This window comes from Mobula hypostoma, chromosome 2, assembly GCF_963921235.1.
Source record: "Mobula hypostoma chromosome 2, sMobHyp1.1, whole genome shotgun sequence".
NCBI lineage: Eukaryota > Metazoa > Chordata > Chondrichthyes > Myliobatiformes > Myliobatidae > Mobula > Mobula hypostoma.
In genome coordinates this window covers 8772585-8793681 of record NC_086098.1, presented here as the reverse complement: position 1 = coordinate 8793681, position 21097 = coordinate 8772585, and the positions used below count along the sequence as shown (strand labels likewise).

The 21097-nt window shown below is 42.0% G+C and overlaps 1 protein-coding gene across 4 annotated transcripts in view; it reads right to left on the bottom strand.

The window, feature by feature from the left end:
• The window catches only part of map3k7 (mitogen-activated protein kinase kinase kinase 7), a 167986-nt gene that overhangs the window by 29881 nt on the left and 117008 nt on the right, over nt 1-21097 (bottom strand). For 2 of the 4 annotated variants that reach the window (XM_063033250.1, XM_063033268.1), the window contains one exon: nt 1479-1546. In XM_063033250.1, coding sequence (XP_062889320.1) covers nt 1479-1546 — 68 coding nt within the window. The remainder of the gene's footprint in view (nt 1-1478; nt 1547-21097) is intronic. The other 2 variants (XM_063033257.1, XM_063033277.1) reach the window with 1 other exon arrangement.

Here is a 21097-nt window from a genome sequence, read left to right as displayed (position 1 = left end):
ATAAGTATTGAATGGTTAAATAAGTAGTGAAAAAACACCCAACAAAGTTGTGAGGTCGTGCTTATGGGTTCAACGTCCACTCAGAAATCGGACGGGAGAAGGGAGGACATCACAGCACAGTACAGTCCCTTCAGCTCACGAGGCAGTGCCGACATCTTAACCTACTCTGAGATCAATTCAATCCTTTCCTCCAACGTAGCCCTCCACTTTTTTGATCATCCGTGTGTCTATCTCAGAAATTCTTAAATGTTCCTAATGTATCTGCCTCTACCAGCATCCCTGGCAGGGCAGGGAGTTAGATATGGCCCTTGTGGCTAAAGGGATCAGGGAGTATGGAGGAAAGGCTGGTACAGGGTTCTGAGTTGGATGATCAGCCATGATCATACTGAATGGCGGTGCAGGCTCGAAGGGCCGAATGGCCTACTCCTGCACCTATTTTCTATGTTTCTATCCCACACACTCACCACTCTCTGTGTAAAAATCTTACCTCAGCTCCTAGACTCTGCCACTATTGGGAAAATCTCCAGGAGTTAAAGCAAACATGTGAGGTAAGCCTTTTTTTTATATACAGGGAGTGTAGTAAGTCCACAACCTGCTGCCAGGGGTGGCGGTAGAAGCAGTTTTGATAGCAGCATTTTGGCAGACACATGATCCGACAGAGAGTAGAGAAATGGAGATGGCATCAGTTTAATTTGACATCACAGTCAGTGGGCTGAACAACCTGTTCACACGCTCCTCTATGTCAGCACATGGAGATTGAAAGTTCCCAGACAGCATGAGCAAGTGGTGCTGCATCAGGAGATTGAATATAGAATACAGAGCAGAACAAAGAACATATACATCTAGCACAGAGCACAGAGCGGGGGTTCCCAACCTTTTCACTCTATGGACTATTACCATTAAGCAAGGGGTCTGTGGATCCCAGGTGGGGAACTCCTGGATAGAGCATAGAACATCCAATAGTATAGCACACTAGAGGCCCTTCAGCCCACAAAGCTGTGCTGACCACTTAACCTGCTCTAAGATCAATCTAACACTTCCCACCCCCCTGTGCCTATCTAAGAATCTCTTAAATATCTGCCTGAATCACCACCCTGCCAGTGCGTTCCAGCGAGAAAAACCTACCTCTGGCATCCCCCTCCTGTACTTGCCTGCAATCACCTTAAAAATACGACCCCTGGTATCAACTATGTCCGCCCTGGGGGTGGGGGGGGGGGAAGGCTCTGGCTATCCACTCTATTTATGCCTCGTTTCATCTTGTACACACCTATCAAGTCGATCAAGCACCTGATGAAAAGGCTGACAACATCAAGTGGGAGTTTATTTATCAGCTCCTTTTAAGTACTTCAAAAACCTCTTTCAAATCCATTATCTGACATTTTAAAATGCTCTTGGCTTAATATAATTGAACAATTTTAGCATCACGTTGGCCTTTGAGATGCTACAAGACTAATTTTTTTAAAATGACCAAGTCTTACCTGATTAGATTCAGTTCCAATAATTGTCAAATCCTGAATCGACCTGCGCCTTTGTTGTTCACTGCCTGCTGAACAAAAAAACAGGCAATAATAGTCAAGCGGCAGAATAGAACACACACAGTTGCTACAGGTGGATTGAGAGAGAGAGAGAGAGACAGAGACAGTGGGGAGGGAGGGAGGAAGGGGAAGAGAGAGAGAGCGAGAGAGAGAGGGAGAGAGAAGCAGTGGCTGCAGTGTTCAAACTAGGAACACACAGTCTTGTCAACATATCTAAAACTTAATCCAGTGACCACTCCTACCACATGAATAGCTACTTCAGTCTTCTCGCCATTTTTTGTCACATGTTCTAAGAGACCATATGCAGGAGACCAGAGCTGATGACGGCAACTATTTAAGGGCTCTTACGTGATGGTTTGCAAGAACAGGCTTGCTGATATTAGTCCCTTGTGCTAAGCTTTGCTTCTTTACTCTGAGACCTTTTTTCGTAGGCTTCTGCCCTGGTTATATTTTCACACTGTTGCAAACTGACTTGAGAAATGACATCTAACTTTAAAGGAAAAATCACTCAGCCTTTGAACAGAAATCCTCCTTGAAAGATATTTCCTCTCCAAAAAAATTTAAGTTTTATGTCAAAATCAATTAAGTAAGCAGTTTTTTAATTAAGTAGATGAAATTATCGAAGAATTTGTCCTGTTAATCTCATATAAAGATTGTATTTGGGAAGACATGATTATCTTATAAATAACCTAAATCTTGTAAACTTGAACATTTATCACTATCTACTAAAACAAAAATCGCAGCTTTATTTTCACCCTGTCTGGTCAGATCACAATGACTGAACTTTGAACAACAGCAGGTGAGAAAATGCCAAACGCACCACAAATACTCCAGATTCTGTAGTGGTTTCTCATTATCAGAAGGCTTCTTAGGGCTCCGATGTTTTAATTGGTAAACATGGATTGACAGACAGTGCCAAATGGTTGTCAATTTGAATCAGCAGCAGACTTTTATTGGGAATTGTCTGAGTAAAGTTGAGACATTACAATCAAAGACTTAAAAGTTACTTGAAGCCATGAGGGATCTCAGTTAATACTTAAATTACTGAGCTGGAGATTTTGAGCAAAGGTATGCACTAATTCTTGTACAAAGGTAACAAGAGCATGGAGAAATGGATGCTGTTTTGGCTTGTGGGCTGACTTTAGTGAAATGCCACTCATTCCTGCCACTTTTTTTCATACTGATTTAAAAAGGCACTATGCAATACAGCACTAAAGATGTTTCTTACGACCACCAATATCAGCCAACTTCAAACTAAAATAATAAAACGTACCATAAAGTAAGCTGCTCATGAATAATAATAAACACAAAAGTTTCTACAGATGCTGGAATCCTGAGTAATGCACACAAAATGCTGGAGGAACTCAGCAGGTCAGGCAGCACCTATGGGGAGGAATAAAGAATTGACAGATATGTCAATTGTCTGTTCCTCTCAATACTTGCTGCTTGACCTGCTGACTTCTTCCAGCATTTTGTGTGAGAGATTCTGCAGATGCTGGAATCTTGAGAAGTACACACTAAGTACTGGTGGAGTGGAACATCTAAGGAGTAGAATATATATTGGGACGAAACTATTCATCAGCAGAAGTCTTGATAGATACTGCCTGAGTTTGTAAGTTCTTCAACGCTTTGTGTGTGTTGCTTGTGTACTGTACAATAAACACTTAACCACTCAAGGCCAGCTAGGTTTAGGGTGTAAAATCACACACAATACACTGTACTCACTTCTATACCTTGAATAGTATCAATTGTTTTGTGCAATGCAACAAGACTGATTAAAATTAACACAGGCTATGGTTAGTGGTGAACAATGAATATAAACCTCTTAAAATGCCCCAGATATTCGGTGGGCCTTTCAAACAAAAAAAAATCCACTTCACCACAGTGCACAGGAGGCTTGCTTCTCGCAATATTTGTGGAGCTGGTGATATACCGCAAAGTTTTGTGGGAAGCTAACGAAACTACTACCTATTCCAAAACATGTATGTTTTTCTAGACTATAATCACTGCAATCTGCAGCCTGTAATTTCCCTTTGGGAGCTGTAATTTTGAGCCGTCTGAACAATCTGGGGTTTTGGTAGATTTGGTGAATTGAATTCTCTAGAATGGAGGGAGGGCCATTGCTGCAGTCGACTTTGGGCTGGATTGAAGTGACAGGCGAAATTAAAAAGATTAAGATGCCAAGGCTGACTGCGGAAGATGAACTGGCATTCAGTTGACTACTCTGTCAGCTCACCTGAGCCCATCCTGCCTGCCTGCATCTGATCCATCTCCCTTTCTTCTTGCTACTATCATTCTGTGCAAGGTGCAGCTACACTTGCCTCAGCACCGAACTGGCTCTGTGGCTGTGGAATCACTCACTCTGGGGTTCATGTTCTTTGTATTATTTGGTTTTTTTTATTGTTTGCACAATTTGCTCTTTTTTCTCACACATTGGATATTTGGCAGTCTTTGTTGAGTGGGGTTTTTCATGCATTCCATAATTTTTTTTATTTTGTGGCTGTTTGCAAGAAGACGAGTCTCAAGGTTCCATGTGGTATACATACTTCGATAATAAATGTACTTTAGACTTCAAATACCAAACGACAATCTGCCTCTGCTTTACAAATATTCAAAAATTTCCACTGTCCTTTGATGAAGCATATTCTAAAATACCATTACCTTGCTGCATCTGTCTTAAATAAGTGACATCTATGTTTAAGCAGCATCTGCTAGTTCTAAGTTTACCACAGGAGGGAACATCCTTTTCATATATACCATCCTAAGACCTCTCAGGACCTTTTGTTTCCATCACAAGTCCTTTTGTTCTTCTGAATTTCTACACTTAGAGGCCTAACCTGTTCAATCTTCTTCAGAAAACGGGAGAACTATTCCAGGAATCTCTGAACTGTTTTTCCTTAAATACATTCTCCTTAATTACATTCTTCCTTAAATAAAGAGACAAATACAGTACATCATATCCCAGATATTGTCCCATCGTTGCCCTACAAAACAGAAACAGAACCTCCATACTTTAGTGGGCCAACAGTTGGGCCAAAGGTCTTGTTTCTATATAATTTTGTGAAATATTGTTTCACGTCTGAGGAATTGAACTTCAGTGTTGATATATATCACTAAATTATTTAGAAACAAGACCTTTGACCCAACTCATGCATGTCAACCAAGGTGGCTTCCTGAATATTCTTATTTGTCTGCATTTGGCCCATATTCTTCAAAATCAAGAGTTCCCAATCTTTTTTTATGCCATGGACCTCAACCATTAACCGAGGGGTCCATGGACCCCAGGTTGGGTTAGAATCTAAACCTTTCCCATCCACGAGGAATTCTGCAGATGCTGGAAATTCAAGCAACACACATCAAAGTTGCTGGTGAACACAGCAGGCCAGGCAGCATCTCTAGGAAGAGGTACAGTCGACGTTTCCGGCCGAGATCTCACGTCAGGACTAACTGAAGGAAGAGCTAGTAAGAGATTTGAAAGTGGGAGGGGGAGGGGGAGATCCAAAATGATAGGAGAAGACAGGAGGGGGAGGGATGGAGCCAAGAGCTGGACAGGTGATTGGCAAAAGGGGATATGAGAAGATCATGGGACAGGAGGCCCAGGGAGAAGGAAAAGGGGGAAGGGGGGGAAAAAATCCCAGAGGATGGGCAAGGTGTATAGTCAGAGGGACAGAGGGAGAAAACGGAGAGAGAGAGAGAAAGAATGTGTGTATATAAATAAATAACAGATGGGGTACGAGGGGGAGGTGGGGCATTAGCGGAAGTTTGAGAAGTCAATGTTCATGCATGTAACTGTCTAAATGTTTCTTAAATGTTGTAACTGTACCCAGCTCTATCAGGTGGCTCCACATAATGCTGTGTAAAAAAAAAAATGCCACTCGGGTCACCTTTAGTTCCTTTTCCTCTCACCTTAAATCTATGCCCTCTGGTTTTAGACTCCCCTCTCCTAGGATAAACACTGTAACCATTCACCTTATCTTTATATACCTTTAAAAGGTCATTGTCAGCTTGTTACAACACCACTGAACAAATAGCACTGCTCTCATGTGGGGTAAATTATACCTATTATTGTGCAGAGATCAGTAACACTGGTGTGGCAGCTGCTGGCATGGCACAATTGGAAAGGCTACTAATGAAGAGATGTCAGTACTCTTATTAATAAGACACACTAAATTTGTCAGCTGCTGATTAACAGAGAAAGTACCCCAAGTTAATTTTAGCACACTCTGGACTCTGGAATGTGTCTGGGCATTCAGTAGTCACCAGTGAAGTTGCCTAGTCAGGTGTCCTAATGGCAGCGGAATGTGCCTTTAAATATCACCAAAAGCAAAAAAAAGTCATTCCCTAGTTGTGCCATTGTTATTCTTTAACAGTTAACTATTATACCTTTGAATTCTCATCTTATGGTGGGAAAAGTAAGTAACAATTTGCACAAATAACCATGACATTAAGTGCATGCCATATGCTGACACTAATTCAGATTCAGATTTATTATCATATGTACGTCGAAACATACAGTTAAGTGTGTTGTTTATGTTAACAACCAACATGCTCAAAGATGTGCTGGGGGCAGCCCACAAGGGTTGCCAACTCTTCGGGTGCCAACACAGCATGCCCACAACGTCCTGCAGAACAACAGAAGCAGCAGTAACAACAACAACAACAAAAAAAAACAAAAAACAACGAAACAAGCCTCTTTCCCACTCAGACAGGTCTCCAACCCCAGGATAAGCAACCTCTGGGCTACTCTAAGTAGTGCATTGAACAGTTCAGTCCATCTTTGTGATTGGATAGGAAATTATTACTGTTGTGATCCATTCCAGGCTGAAGATTAACAGAAGTGAAAACAATCTGTGCAAAATATCATTTTCTATCTGAGGTTTTTGGCAGTAATTAAGATCTATTACATACGAAAAGTTATGTTGACTGAAATGATCAAATGTTAACTTTTTCTAGCAATGCTGGCAGGGGTCTATCACCGTGGTACTGCAAATTCACTAATATTGCATGTTGTCAAGCTTTTATACAGTCACATATAGTAAGAGTGAAACAGGGTCAAACAGTGTCTTCTGGATCTCCATGTTTAATTGCACACATGTAAAGACTGGAATTGTGTCCTAAATGCTGCGAAATTCAGGTGACTGTTCAATACATTGAGATTAATGGTGGTAAAAGACTCTGAAAGTAAGTTACATGCAATTGAAGGCAAAACCTGACAACTGGAGGTGCAGAATAAAAAAAAACTAAATAGTAAAACATAGAAGTAAGATTAATTAGATGTAACTTGGAAGTTCTTTGAGCCGGATCTTCTTCACTCAGATGGTGATGACATTGTGGAATGAGTTGCCAGTGGAAGAGAAGAATCCAGGTTTGCTTTCAACAGTTAAGAGAAATTTGGCTAAGTACATGGATGGGAGTGGTATGCAGAGCTATGTTCCTATCATTGGGTGTCTCTTGGAAATTATATTTCTTTGACAGTCATGCATCAGGCATATTACCCCCTCCAGCTGTACCATGGTGTGAGGAAAGGACATAGAGTTTGGCATGGTAGTGTTATGTAGTAATTCTTCGGTAGCAGAAATTAAATCCACTGAATCAGTTTTAAAACAATTAACGCAGAATTTTCAAATACTTAAGCACTTGCGCTAATACCAAAGCCAATTAAATGAATTAGAAGCAAGAGAAATCAGCAGATGCTGGAAATCCAAGCAACACACAAAAATTACTGGAGGAACTCAACAGGCCAGGCAGCAACTATGGAAAAGAGTAAACAGTCGACATTTCGGGCACAGACCCTACATAAATGAATTAGAACTTCTGTCTGTGCACAACGACTTATAAATTAAATAAAAACACGCATGTGGGAGATAGCTTTAACTGGTGTATTCGCATTGCAGCGAGGGGGAGAGATGGGGGGGGGAGGGAGCAATGTGCATGTGTAGGTGACAGTGCATGCACAGACAATAGATCACTATGTAGTGCTAAGGATCCTCGTAGACCTCCTCTGGACTCTTTCCAATGACAACACATCCTTTCTGAGATACAGGGCCCAAAACTGTTGGCAATACTCCTAGTGCGACCTGACTAGTGTCTTTTAAAGTCTTAGCATTATCACCTGGCTATGAGTACATCAGTGCTCCAGCTCTTGTATCTATCCTACTGGGTGTACACTTGTCTTCTCAGTAATCACGCGCTAGGACATCCTGTCCAATCTTGAAGCTCCATGCTGCTTCATTTGGCAACTGGCCAAAAATGTTTATTCTGTACTTCCCTCCATGGGTCAGGTGTCAGGAAGTCTGTACGAGATCTCTGATTACTGCTCATGAACAGCATCGCAGGTGTTTGATTCGTTGTCACATGAACAGAGTCCCAATACACAAAAACGACTTTGTTCACCTCATGCTGTAAAGAGATGTCCTCCTAGTCCATCACTTTAATGAACTTCTGAAAGTTTTATCCAAACATCCAAGTTAAACCACTCATTGCTGGGTAGTGAGGAGCTGACTTGAAATGTCAGAAGCCATTTTCCTTCATGAACAGTTGGAATTCTTCTGACGTGTATTGTGGTACGTTGTCATTCACAATTTTTTTTGGTAAGCAGTTTCTGGTGAAGTTAGTCCTCAGAGCAGAAACAGATTTTGCTGAGGTGGTTGACATCACTGGTATAACCTCCGGCCACTTTGAGAGAGCATCCACAGCAATCAGGGACATGGAGTTCATGAATGGTCTAGCAAAGTCAATATGTATTGTTTTTCTCAGTGGCCACTCCCATTGGTGTAATGGTGCCTGTGGGGGCGCATTTTGAACTTATTGGCAACCCGAACAGCTCTTGGCCAAACCTTCAATCTGTTTATTTATTCCCAGCCACCACCAGTAGCTCTAAGCTAACAACAGGAATTCTGCAGATGCTGGAAATTCAAGCAACACACATCAAAGTTGCTGGTAAACGCAGCAGGCCAGGCAGCATCTATTGGAAGAGTTTCAGTCGACGTTTCTCTAAACTACTCTTCATCGTGTCTGGTATGCAGTTTAAGACGAACCACAACATGAAATCCACACATCAGTGTTCTTTGACATACTGACAGTTGGTCTCATCTCACTGAGAACTCTAGTACAAAGGGTTACCATGAGCTGCCCATCCTTGCATGGTGATTTCATAGACTTTTGACAATATTGGGCCATTCCTTGTTTTCCTTTGTATTTCAGAATTTGATACCCGCAACTGGTCCATCAATGCGGTATAGAACACGTCTGCTGGGTCATAGTACGAAGACTTTCCTTCTTCAGTTGCCAACAGTGGAAGATGTGACAAGTCATCAGCATTGCTGTGTTATTTGGGAGCCTTGAACTCGATGTTATAAGAGTGGGCTTTGAGGAATAGTACCCAATGTTGTAACCAAGTATCAGACATCACTGGAATTCCCTTCCTGGGATTGAAAATGGACACAAGGGGCTGGTGATCTGTCACTAGCGTAAACTTCTGCTCGTAGAGGTATACTTCTTTATTCCACAGACTAGACTAAGGGTCTCTTGGTCAACCTGTGCGTTGTTGCATTCTGCGCTCATCAGTGATCTTGAAGAAAATGCAATCGGACGTTCAAATCTATCTTTCATAGTGTGTGACAAAATGGCACCAATGCCATAAGGGGACGCATCACACGCCAGTCTGATGGGCAGAGACGGTTCATAATGGGTGAGCAGTTGATTTAATGTTATTAGTCTTTTTGTTTCCTTGAATGCTCTTTCATCTTTCTGACCATTCCCACTTTGCTCCTATCTGTAACAGTGTGTTCAATGGATGCAGCACTCTGACAATGTTCGGGAGAAACCTATAGTAATAGTTTACAAGGCCCAAGTATGACCTGAGTTGTGACACATTTTCCCGTTTGGGGGCCTGCAGCACTGCTTCAATCTTCTCGTAAATTATGAAAGCCCTGCTTGTCAATGACATGTCCACAGTATGAGATTTCATTCCTGAAAAACTCACATTTCTCTCTCTTTGTCCACAGACCATACTCACTCAGCCCGGTAAGCACGTTACCAAAGTTCTAGAGGTGCTCTTTATCATTTTTGCCAGTCACAATGATGTTATCAAGGCAACATTGTGTTCTTTGCCAAATTGCTGGAGCTGATGCGATGCCAAAGACAAGATGATTCTACTGGAACAGTCCCTTGTGTGTGTTGATTGTAAGGAACTTCCTGCTTGACTCCTCAATCTCCATTTGCAGTCAATCTTTGAAAACCTCTCCCTGCATGCCAAAGATGCAAAAGTGTCTTCTATTCGTGGCAGAGAATACTGCACAGTGTGCAGCAGTGGGTCAATGCTCACTTTGAAATCCTCACAGATACGAACAGCTCCAGTCTTCCCTTTCTTGATCACCGGGTCAATGGGCATGGCCCAATCGCTCCACTTAACCTTGGAAAGAATTCCAGACGCCTCCAACCTCTGCAGTTCAGTATCCACTTTAGGACACAGTACGTAAAGCACTGGATGAGCTTTGTGAAATCTTGGTGTTGCTGCTTCATTCCATTCAATTCTGGGCTTCGTGCCTTTGAGTTTACTGATCCCCTTCTCGAACACCTTCTCTCATTAGTATTAAGCAGCTGCGCCAGTCGCTGGCGAGTGCTACGATTTGGACTGCCGTTGCCTGTTCATGCACCTTTGATCACAGACACCTTTGATTGAGTGCCAGTCTAGTTGGATTTTCCTCAACCATTCATGTCCAGAAAGTTTTGGCTCTCCACTTTTCAATACATAAAGCTCCACCTGCTATGTTTGGCTTCCATATGTCACATTCACCTTCAGTTTGCCTTTGAGGAAAACTTTTTCACCGTGTAGGTCTTTAGCACCTCCAATGCGCACGCACATGCGTAGAGAACAATGCACATGCGGACAACAGATCAATATGTAGTGCTGGGGGTGGGGGGGGGTGTCATTGCTCCAAAAGAAATAGATCCATACATTGCAGAACTTATTATTTCGTGATATATATTTTTAAAAAATATCTGAAAACTAATAATAACAACATATGCATTTAATACTCTGCCATACTTTGAGGAGAGCTCCAGTGAATAGCTATTTTGGGAGTTAAAAACTAAAATGACTGCTCTTGATGAGGTGGCAAATGTTATTTTGGTTCTCATTGCAAATAGATCCACGGACAGTTAAAAAACAAATCATATTTAGTCAAGCCTAAATTGAACTGAAGCAACTCTGCATAAAATTGAAATATGAGAATTTTCACTCTCCCATCTTTATGGGTGAATTTTTCAATACGTAAAAGAAAAAAGTAACTAAAAACTTTCATATTCAAAGTGACTTCAAAGTAGTGGTGTTACTTTTGAATAACGAAGTTATACTTTTTTATGGATTTAAAAGGCCACACTATTCCTACTCCTAACATCACCACTAAAACAAATACGCTCCACCAATGCAGGCCCAGAGGATGGTGTGTGTACGTACTGTTTCTCAGCTCATGCACACTGGCTAAAAGTGGATAAATCCAAAGCACTTATTAAATAGTGAAAAAAAACCGAAGCAATAGAAATTTAGCCAGAGGGTGGTGAATCTATGGAATTTATTGTCAAGGGCGGCTGCGGTGGCCAACTCATTGGGTGTATTTAAGGAGGAAGTTGATAGGCTCTTCACTAGTTTGGATGTCAAAGGTTACATGGAGAAGGAAGGATAATGGGGCTGAGAGGGATAATAAATCAACCATAATGGAATGGCAGAGCAGACACAATCGGCCGAATGGCCTCCTTCATGGTAGACTGTTATACTATGAGTAGCCCTGAGCTCTGCCTTAAAAGGATTATGTATGAAGCAAATGTAATGTATATTTACTAAATTAGTTTTACCCAGAGTCCAGTGGTTCAATCAGGAGAGTTTACAGAAACATCGAAAAACTGCAGCACAATGCAGGCCCTTCGGCCCACAATGCTGTGCCGAACATGTACTTCCATTAGAAATTACCCAGGGTTACCCATTGCCCTCAATTTTTCTGAGCTCCATGTACCTATCCAGGAGTCTCTTAAAAGACCCTATTGTATCCACCTCCACCACCGTCACCGGCAGCCCATTCCACGTACTCACCATTCTTTGCATAAAAAACTTACCCCTGACATCTCCTCCGTACCTACTTTCAAGCATCTTAAAACTGTGCTCTCTCATGTTAGCCACTTCAGCCCTGGGAAAAAGCCTCTTGACTACCCACACGATCAATACCTCTCATCATCTTATACACCTCTATCAGGTCACCTCTCATCCTCCGTCGCTCCAAGGAGAAAAGGCCAAGTTCACTCAACCTATTCTCATAAAGCATGCTCCCCAATTTAGGCAACATCCTTGTAAATCTCCTCTGCACCCTTTCTATAGTTTCCACATCCTTCCTGTAGTGAGGTGACCAGAACTGAGCACAGTACTCCGCGGGGTCTGACCAGGGTTCTATGTAGCTGTAACATTACCTCTCGGCTTTCAAATTCAATCCCACGATTGATGAAGGCCAATGCACCGTATGCCTTTTTAACCACAGAGTCAACCTGCGCAGCAGCTTTGAGCATCCTATGGACTTGGACACTAAAATCCCTCTGATCCTCCACACTGCCAAGAGAATTACCATTAATACTATATTCTGCCATCATAAATGACCTACCACTTATCTGGGTTGAACTCCATCTGCCACTTCTCAGCCCAGTTTTGCATCCTATCAATGTCCCACTGTAACCTCTGACAGCCCTCCACACTATCCACAACACCCCCAACCTTTGTGTCATCAGCAAATTTACTAACCCATCCCTCCACTTCCTCATCCAGGTGGTTTATAAAAATCACAGAGAAGGGGTCCCAAAACAGAGGCACAACACTGGTCACTGACCTCCATGCATATTCATGAACCATCTACAACCACTCTTTGCCTTTTGTGGGCAAGCCAATTCTGGATCCATAAAGCAAGGTCCCCATGGATCCCAGGCCTACTTACTTTCTCAACAAGCCTTGCATGGGGTACCTTGTCAAATGCCTTGCTGAAATCCATACACACTACATCTATTGCTCTACCTTCATCAATGTGTTTAGTCACATCCTCAAAAAATTCAATCAGGCTCATAAGGCATTACCTGCCTCTGACAAAGCCACGCTGACTATTCCTAATCATATTGTGCCTCTCCAAATGTTCATAAACCCTGCCTCTCAAGATCTTTTCCATCAACTTACCAACCACTGAAGTAAGGCTCACTGGTCTATAATTTCCTGGGCTATCTCTATTCCCTTTCTTGAATAAGGGAACAACATCTGCAGCCCTCCAATTCTCCAGAACCTCTCCCATCAGCAGTGATGATGCAAAGATCATTGCCAGAGGTTCAGCAATCTCCTTCCTCACCTCCCATAGTAGTCTGGGGTACATCTTGCCTGGTCCCGGAGACTTATCCAACTTGATGCTTTCCAAAAGCTCTGGCACATCCTCTTTCTTACTTCGCTGTAAATCATCCCTACAATTGCCAAGATCCTTTTTTGTAGTGAATACTGACGCAAAGTATTCATTAAGTACCTCTGCTATCTCCTCCGGTTCCATACACACTTTTCCACTGTCACACTTGATTGGTCCCATTCTCTCATGTCCTCTTGTTCTTCACATACTTGTACAATGCCTTGGGGTTTTCCTTAATCCTGTCTGCCAAGGCCTTCTCATGACCCCTTCTGGCTCTCCTAATTTCATGCTTAAACTCCTTCCTGCTAGCCTCATAATCTTCTAGATCTCTATCATTACCTAGTTTTTTGAAACTTTCGTAAGCTTTTCTTTTCTTCTTGACTAGATTTACAACAGCCTTTGTACACCATGGTTCCTGTACCCTACCATCTTTTCCGTCTCATTGGAACGTACCTATGCAGAACTCCACGCAAATATCCCCTCAACATTTGCCACATTTCTGCTGCACATTTGCCTGTGAACATTTGTTCCCAATTTATGCTTCCAAGTTACTGCCTGATAGCTTCATATTTCTCCTTACTCCAATTAAATGCTTCCTTAACTTGTCTGCTCCTACCCCTCTCCAATGCTATGGTAAAGGAGATAGAATTGTGATCACTATCTCCATAACGCTCTCCCACTGAGAGACCTGACACCTGACCAAAGAAGATGAGTTTCAGAACTTTACAGGGAACCAGTGGAATAGATGGGATATCAATTCACGGGCACGTGGCTCATTTGAATGTAGGAGTAAGCCTTTAATGAGTGAAGTAAACTACCACTTTGATTCAGTGAACAGTAGAAGTTTGGAATTCAGATAATGCCAGGTCATCATTAATTGTAAATTTGGGATTGATGGATTGTTATTGAGGGAAATGGGACAACAGTTATTACATGGAATGAGGTTGCCGATCAGTTGTTTGGGCACTTTAATAGCCTCAAGGCTTATGTGACCAAATTCCACTCCTGCCTCTCTGGGGACTGGCTGATCTACATCTAAACACACCCTTATTCCATATTCCTGTTGCCCTTGCCTAACAAGACTAGAGCTATTTTCAGTGATGAATTATTCCTAACATTAACAACCAGCCAACCTCAGTAGAAAAAGCCAGCTTGCAATTACCCTATCTATACTCTTTGACTGTATACCTCTATCAAATCTCTCCACAATCTTCTATGTCCTAAGGAATAAAGTCCTAATCTATTCAATCTTTCCTTATAACTCAGGTCTTCCGGTCCCAGCAACATCTTTGTAAAATTTCTCTTTACTCTTTCAAACTTATTTACATCTTTTCTGTAGGTTGATGATCAAAATGGCACAGAATATTCAAAATGAGCCTCAACAATGTCTTGCACAATGTCAATATAAAATCCTAACTCCTGTAGAATACGTTGATTTATGAAGGCCAATCAGCTATAAACTTTCTTTACAACCTGATCCACCTATGCAGCCACTTTCAATGAATTACAGATCTCTATTCCCAGATCACTTTGTTCTACCGCACTCCTCAGTGCCCTACCGTTCACTGTGTAAGATCTACCTTAGTTGGTCCTACCGAAGTGCAACACCTCACACTCGTCTGGATTAAATTTCATCTGCCATTTTTAAGCCCATTTCACTAGCTGGTCTGCAAGCTCTGATAGGCTTCCTTGCTGTCTACTACACCCCCAATCTTGGCGTTATCTGTAAATTTGCCGATCCAGTTAACCACATTATTATCCAGATCACTGGTATACAAGATGACAAACAACGGACCCAGAACCGATCCCTGCAGCACTCCACTAGTCACAGGCCTCCAGACAAAGAGACAACCATCTACTACCACTCTCTGCCTTCTTCCACAAAGCCAATGTCAAATCCAGTTTACTACCTCATCTTGAATGCCAAGTAACTAAATTTACCTGACCAACCTCCCATGTGGGACCTTGTCAAATGCCTTGTTAAAGTCCATGAAGGACAATATCCACTGCCTTGCCTTCAGCAACATTCTTGGTAACTTTCTTGATTAAGACATGATCTACCGAACACAAAGCCACGTTGACTATCCTTAACCAATCCTTGTCTATCCAAATACTCACATATCTGGTTCCTTAGAACATCTTCCAATAATTTCCCCACTACTGCTGTTAGGCTCACTTGCCTATTGATTCATAGTTTATTGTTAGAGCTCTGATAAAAAGCAGAACAACATTAGCTATCCTCTAATCCTCTGGTACCTCACCTGTTGATAAGGATGATTTAAATATCTCTGCTGGGGCTCCTGTAATTTTTGCACTTGCCTTCCACAGGGTCCGAGGGAACACCTTGTCAGACCCTGGGAATTATGCACCCTAATTTGCCTCAAGACAGGAAATCCCTTCTCCTGTGTAAACTGTATAAGGGTCCATGACCTTGCTGCTGCTTTGCCTCACTTGTATAGACTCTCTGTCCATCTCCTGAGTAAATATAGATGCAAAAAAATCAAATTAACATCTCCCCCCATCTCTCTTGGCTCCACACATGGAGGATTAGCATTCTGATCCTCCAATGGACCAAATTTGTCCCTTGTAATCTTTTTGCTCTTAATACATCTGAAGAATCCCTTAGGATTCTCCTTCACCTTGTCTGCTAGAGCAACCTCATGCCGTCTTTTAGCCCTGCTGATTTCTTTCTTAAGTGTTCTGTTGTATTTCTTATACTCCATAGTCACCTCATTTGTTCCTACCTGCCTATACCTACTATGCAACTCCTTTCACTTCTTTAATCAGGGCCTCTATATTTCTCAGAAACCAAGGTTCCTTAAACCTGTTATCTTTATATTGCATTCTGACAGGCACATAGAAGCATTGTACTCTCAAAATTTCACTTTTGAAGGCCTCTCACTTAATAAGTACACTTTTCCCAGAAAACAGCTTGTTGCTATCCACACTTGCCAGTTCCTTTCTAATACCATCAAAACTAGCCTTCTCCAATTTAGAACCTCAGCCCACAGAGCAGACCTACCTCTCTATATATGCTTGTAAGGTATTGAGCATATTCACTAAAACTTGAGTATGTCCAATATCTCATTATAAGTCAGGCCCTTCAATGCATCCTGTGAATTTAATACTTTTGGCCTGTACCTGGGGCAGCGTACCCATACATATATTTTCTAAAACACATGATGAAGGGCATTATGCTAATTCTGTTCAACTAAAATGATTTGACTATTGACTATGCAGGTGAACTCCTGAATGTCTTTTTTTATCTAGATACAGGTGCACATTCCTTTATCCGAAATTCTGAAATCCAAAAAGCTCCGAAAACCAAAGTTTTTTCGCCAACTGCTGACGTCACTCAGGTGTGACGTGGCAGCACTAGCAGAGGCCGCCAGACATCAGTTGTGGCTCAGCGCTCCTTCTGGTTACACGTGTATTTGCTGTTTGCTGATATTTTGTATTCACTGTTGACTTTGTGTTTAATTTCACAATGTCAAAATGTCAAAAAGCTGCAGATACCTCAATGGTTAACAATGAGAAAAAGAGAAGGAATCTTCTCTATCAATAACGCAGAAAGCGTAGTTACTGCAGAAGCTTAATCGTGGTGTGTCTGTGCAGCGTCTTACTGAAGAAAATAGTGTCGGAACTACCACTGTATATGATTTAAATAAACAGAAAGACAAGTTACTTAAGTTTTATAGGGACAGTGACAGTGACGTTCTACATTTATTCCAATAAGTTATTTACCATGTGTTTGATTCAGTTCGTCTAAAGCTGTATATTTGTCATTATTCCCCAAAGGATACAGTATAACAATTATTTACATAGCATTTACAATGTATTAGGTATTATAAGTAATCTAGAGATGATTTAAAGTATACGGGAGGATGTGCGTAGGTTTGGTGCGCTGCTGGGTCCTAAAGTCCACCGCACTGAGCCAGGTTAAATAAGGGACTTGAGCATTCGCGTTTTTTAGTATCGGGGGGGGGGGAGGGCGGGGCGGGGGGGGGGGGTTGGTCTGAAATCCAAAAAATTCTGAATTCCAAAATGCAACTGGCCCCAAGGATTTCGGATAAGGGATTGTGGATCTGCGCTTTATAGTTTTCAAATTCTAATTATAAACTATAACTAAAAAAGAGAGGTGGTACAAATGAAGCTTTCAGAAATTACAGTTCAAAGTTCAAAGTAGATTTTTACTATCAGAGTACACCACATGCAATCCTGAGGCACATTTTCCTGCGGGCATACTCAGCAACAAACCGTGCAAATGCCAATATAAATAAACAAAGAAAATGTGAAATAACAAGATAAAGAAGATTCCTTAAAGTGAGATCATTGACTGTGGGAACATCTCAATGGATGGGCAAGAGTCTGATGGTTGAGAGGTAGTAACAGATCCTAAACCTGGTGGTGTGAGTCCTGACACTCGTGTAAAATTAATCAGCTCTATCATGTGTACCGGCCTCCATAGTATCCTGGACATCTTCAAGGAGTGGTGCCTGAGCCCTCTACCTTGCAGAGTCACTTCTACTTCCTGAGGAGGCTGAGGTCCTTTGGAGTATGCAGGCGTCTCCTTCACATGTTCCACCAGTCTGTTGTCGCCAGTACACTCTTCTATGTGGCAGTATGCTGGGGCAATGGCATCAACACCGGTTGGAAAGGCGGGCTGGCTCTGTTATGAGAGTCAAACTGGGCACAGTGGAGGCTGTGGTAGAACAAAGCACCCTACAGAAAATCCTGGTAATTCTGGACAATGTTTCTCACCCTCGGCATGCCACCTTGGCTGAACAGAGGAGCACTTTCAGTAATAGACTAAGACAACTGTGCTGTACCAAAGAGCACTATATGAGGTCATTCTTACCCTCGGCCATTAGGCTCTATAATGATTCAATCAATTGCTGGGGAAGTAACGACACCCTCCTGTTAGACTTCTCTCCTATATCTGTGCACTTGTAATGCTACTGTGACACTGTAATTTCCTTTGGGATCATTAAAGTATCTATCTTAGTAAGGCGGCATCCATCATTAAGGACCCCCACCACCCAGAACATGCCCTCTTCTTATTGTTACCATTGGGAAGGAGGTACAGAAAGCTGAAGGCACACTCTCTGCGATTCAGGAACAGCTTCTTCCCCTCTGCCATATGATTCCTAAATAGGTATTGAATCCATGAACACTACTTTTTTATTTGTTATTTTTGTACTAATTATTTTAACTTAACTATTTAATAGACATTTATAAATACTTAATGTAACTCTGCTTCTTTCTCTATATTTGTTTATCATGTATTTCATTGTACTGCTGCCATAAAGTTAATAAATTTCACAACATAGGCCAGTGATATTAAACCTGATTCTACCTGATGGCAGCAGTGAGAAACAGAGCATGGCTTGGGTAGTGAGGATCTCTGATGATGGATGCTGCTTTCCCAATGCACCATTTCATATAGATGAGCTCAATGGCTGGGAGGGCTTTACTTGTGATGTAGTGGGCTGAATCCACTCTCTTTTGTAGGATTTTCTGTTCAAAGACATTGGTGTTCCCATACCAGGCCATGATGCAGCCAGTCAACGCACTCTCCACCCACATATTATAGAAGTTTGCCAAGGTTTTTGATGACATGCCAAATCTCTACAGACTCCTAAGGAAGTACAGGCACTGCCAATTATCAAGAGTTGTGAGGGTGTGCTATGATCTACATTAGGTATCACAATTAATCTTCATACTTTAATTTGCCATCCTTGCTTCTGTAGAATTCTTCTAAATATACTTCTTCTAAACTGCAATCAATTGCAGCCTGTAATTTCCATTTTAAGGATGTATTTTTGAGCCAACTAAATGATCTGGCGCTTTTGCGATCTCCTGTGGAATCTGTCACAGATGAGAGCAGAGAGTACAGGGACGGTCATCAATTCCTAATGGCGGAATGCAAACCTGCGGTCGGCTCCATTACTTTGCTCTGATTAAAGCGTCAATCAGGATTAAAATCGAAGGTGAGAGTGGAAAATGAACAGGCGTTCAGCGCTGTCTGCCTGCATTTGATCAGCAGAAGGTGCAGATGTCTTGGGTTCCATGCTGCAAGGTTTGGAAGCAGCCATCGGGCTCCAGGATGGGCTCCACTTACCTCAGTGCTGAACGCACTCTGTGGCTCTGGCCTCAATTTCAGGGACTCTGCAGTTCACGGCCCATGCGTTGTTCTTTACTAACTGCATGACAGACTGAGACACTTTGGCAGCTGTGCACTGCAACCATTGGACTCCTGGACCCGCTCCGTGGCTGTGGACTCACTTTTGGAGACTCTGCGGTTTGATATTTAACGGTCCGTGTGTTCGTTACTTGTTTACTTTTTACTGTTTGTGCGATTTGTTCTTTTACTCCCCCCACACATTGGGGGTTTGATTGGTGTTTGTTGTGTGGGGGTTTTCTTTAAACAGGTTCTATTGTGTTTCTTTGTTTTGTGGCTGAATGCAAGAAGATGAATCTCAAGGTTGTATATTGTATACATACTTTGATAATCAATACACTTTGAAATTTATTGTACTAATGCACCTATGATTGCTTTAATTTTCTGGTTTTTTAATTTTGCAGCCATACAAAGCATGGTTTCGACCATATCCAGAGTATTGGGTACAGTTCTGAATTTCACATTGCAAGATGAATGTGGTAGCAATTGGGAGAGTACAGAATAGATTCACTAGGATGTTGCCTGAATTGGAGATGGGGTGGGCACTATAGATATAGGCTGCTTTATTCCCACTGAGGCTGAGGGGTGACTTTATAAAGGTTTAGTAAATTATGAGGTGCACAGATAGGACAGACAGTCAGAATGATTGCCAAGATAGATAGGGAAGTGTACAACTCAAGGGAAATGGCTCAAAGTGAGAGGGGAAAAACTTAGAGAAGAACAGAGGGGCAAGCTTCCCATACAGAGTGGTAAATATCTAGAGTGAGCTGCTAGAGGAAGATACGATTACAATGCTAAAAACGTGTTTAGACAAGTACTTAGATCAGAAAGGCGCAGTGTTACATACTTCATGGATATCTTGTGATTGTCTCATGAGGATGATGTAATGGTCTTGCGGAGGTCACATGATGTAATTTTCCCGCCGATGTGAGGTCATGTGATGACCTGTTCTCACCAGGTGTATAACTGTAGACCCCTGGTGACGCAGTAGGTTTTCCAGTTACAACGTCAGCCAGATACTCCGCTCTGCTGTGTATTAATCTTATGACACAGTTTTGATTTAAAACTGAGATTTATGTTCTATTGTAAGGTACAAAAGTGTTGGGCCAGCAGTTTAACCAATTGCTGCCAGGTTTGTTGATGTATCTTCTCAGTAATATTGGAAAGTGAAGACAGGAGCCTGAAGGAGTCGTTCAGCGGTTTTGGAAAGAATCGACCATTATTGAATTCGTTCAAGAAAGAGTGATCTGCACGAGATGGCCTCTGCTAAAAGCAGCAGAGAAGGCTGTGCAGTATCTAATATCCAGAGAGAAAGGCCAGTGCCTTTAAACCGTTTTATTTCCGTCGTCGTGAATCCTGCGGACAAGGCAATATCCGGCTGGGATTGGCAGTGACATCATGTCTTCGAGGAATTCTTTACTTCAGGAAAGCCTCTCCTAATTGACTGTATAAATCTCTTGGACTTTCGAAATTACCATTCTAAGAACTGTGTTTGAATTTACCATTTTAAGAATTGTTCTCGTATTTATCGCTTTAAGAACTAGTACCGAGTGATGGCTTGTTAAATGGTCGCATAGCAGTTTACTTCTGGTTAAGATTTTCGTTTGTTTATTTTTTTTATATTGAGCAGAGTTTAATAAATGTTCGCTCTGTCCGCCAGAGAAAGCAGGATCTCCCAGTGGCCACACATTTTAATTCCATGTCCCATTCCCATTCTGAGATGTCTATCCACAGCCTCCTCTACTGCCAAGATGAAGCCACACTCAGGTTGGAGGAACAACACCTTATATTCCGTCTGGGTAGCCTCCAATCTGATGGCATGAACATTGACTTCTCTAACTTCCGTTAATGTCCCTCCTCCCCCTCATACCCCATCCGTTATTTATATATATATATATATTTATTCTTTTTCTCCCTCTGTCCCTCTGACTATACTCCTTGCCCATCCTCTGGGCTTC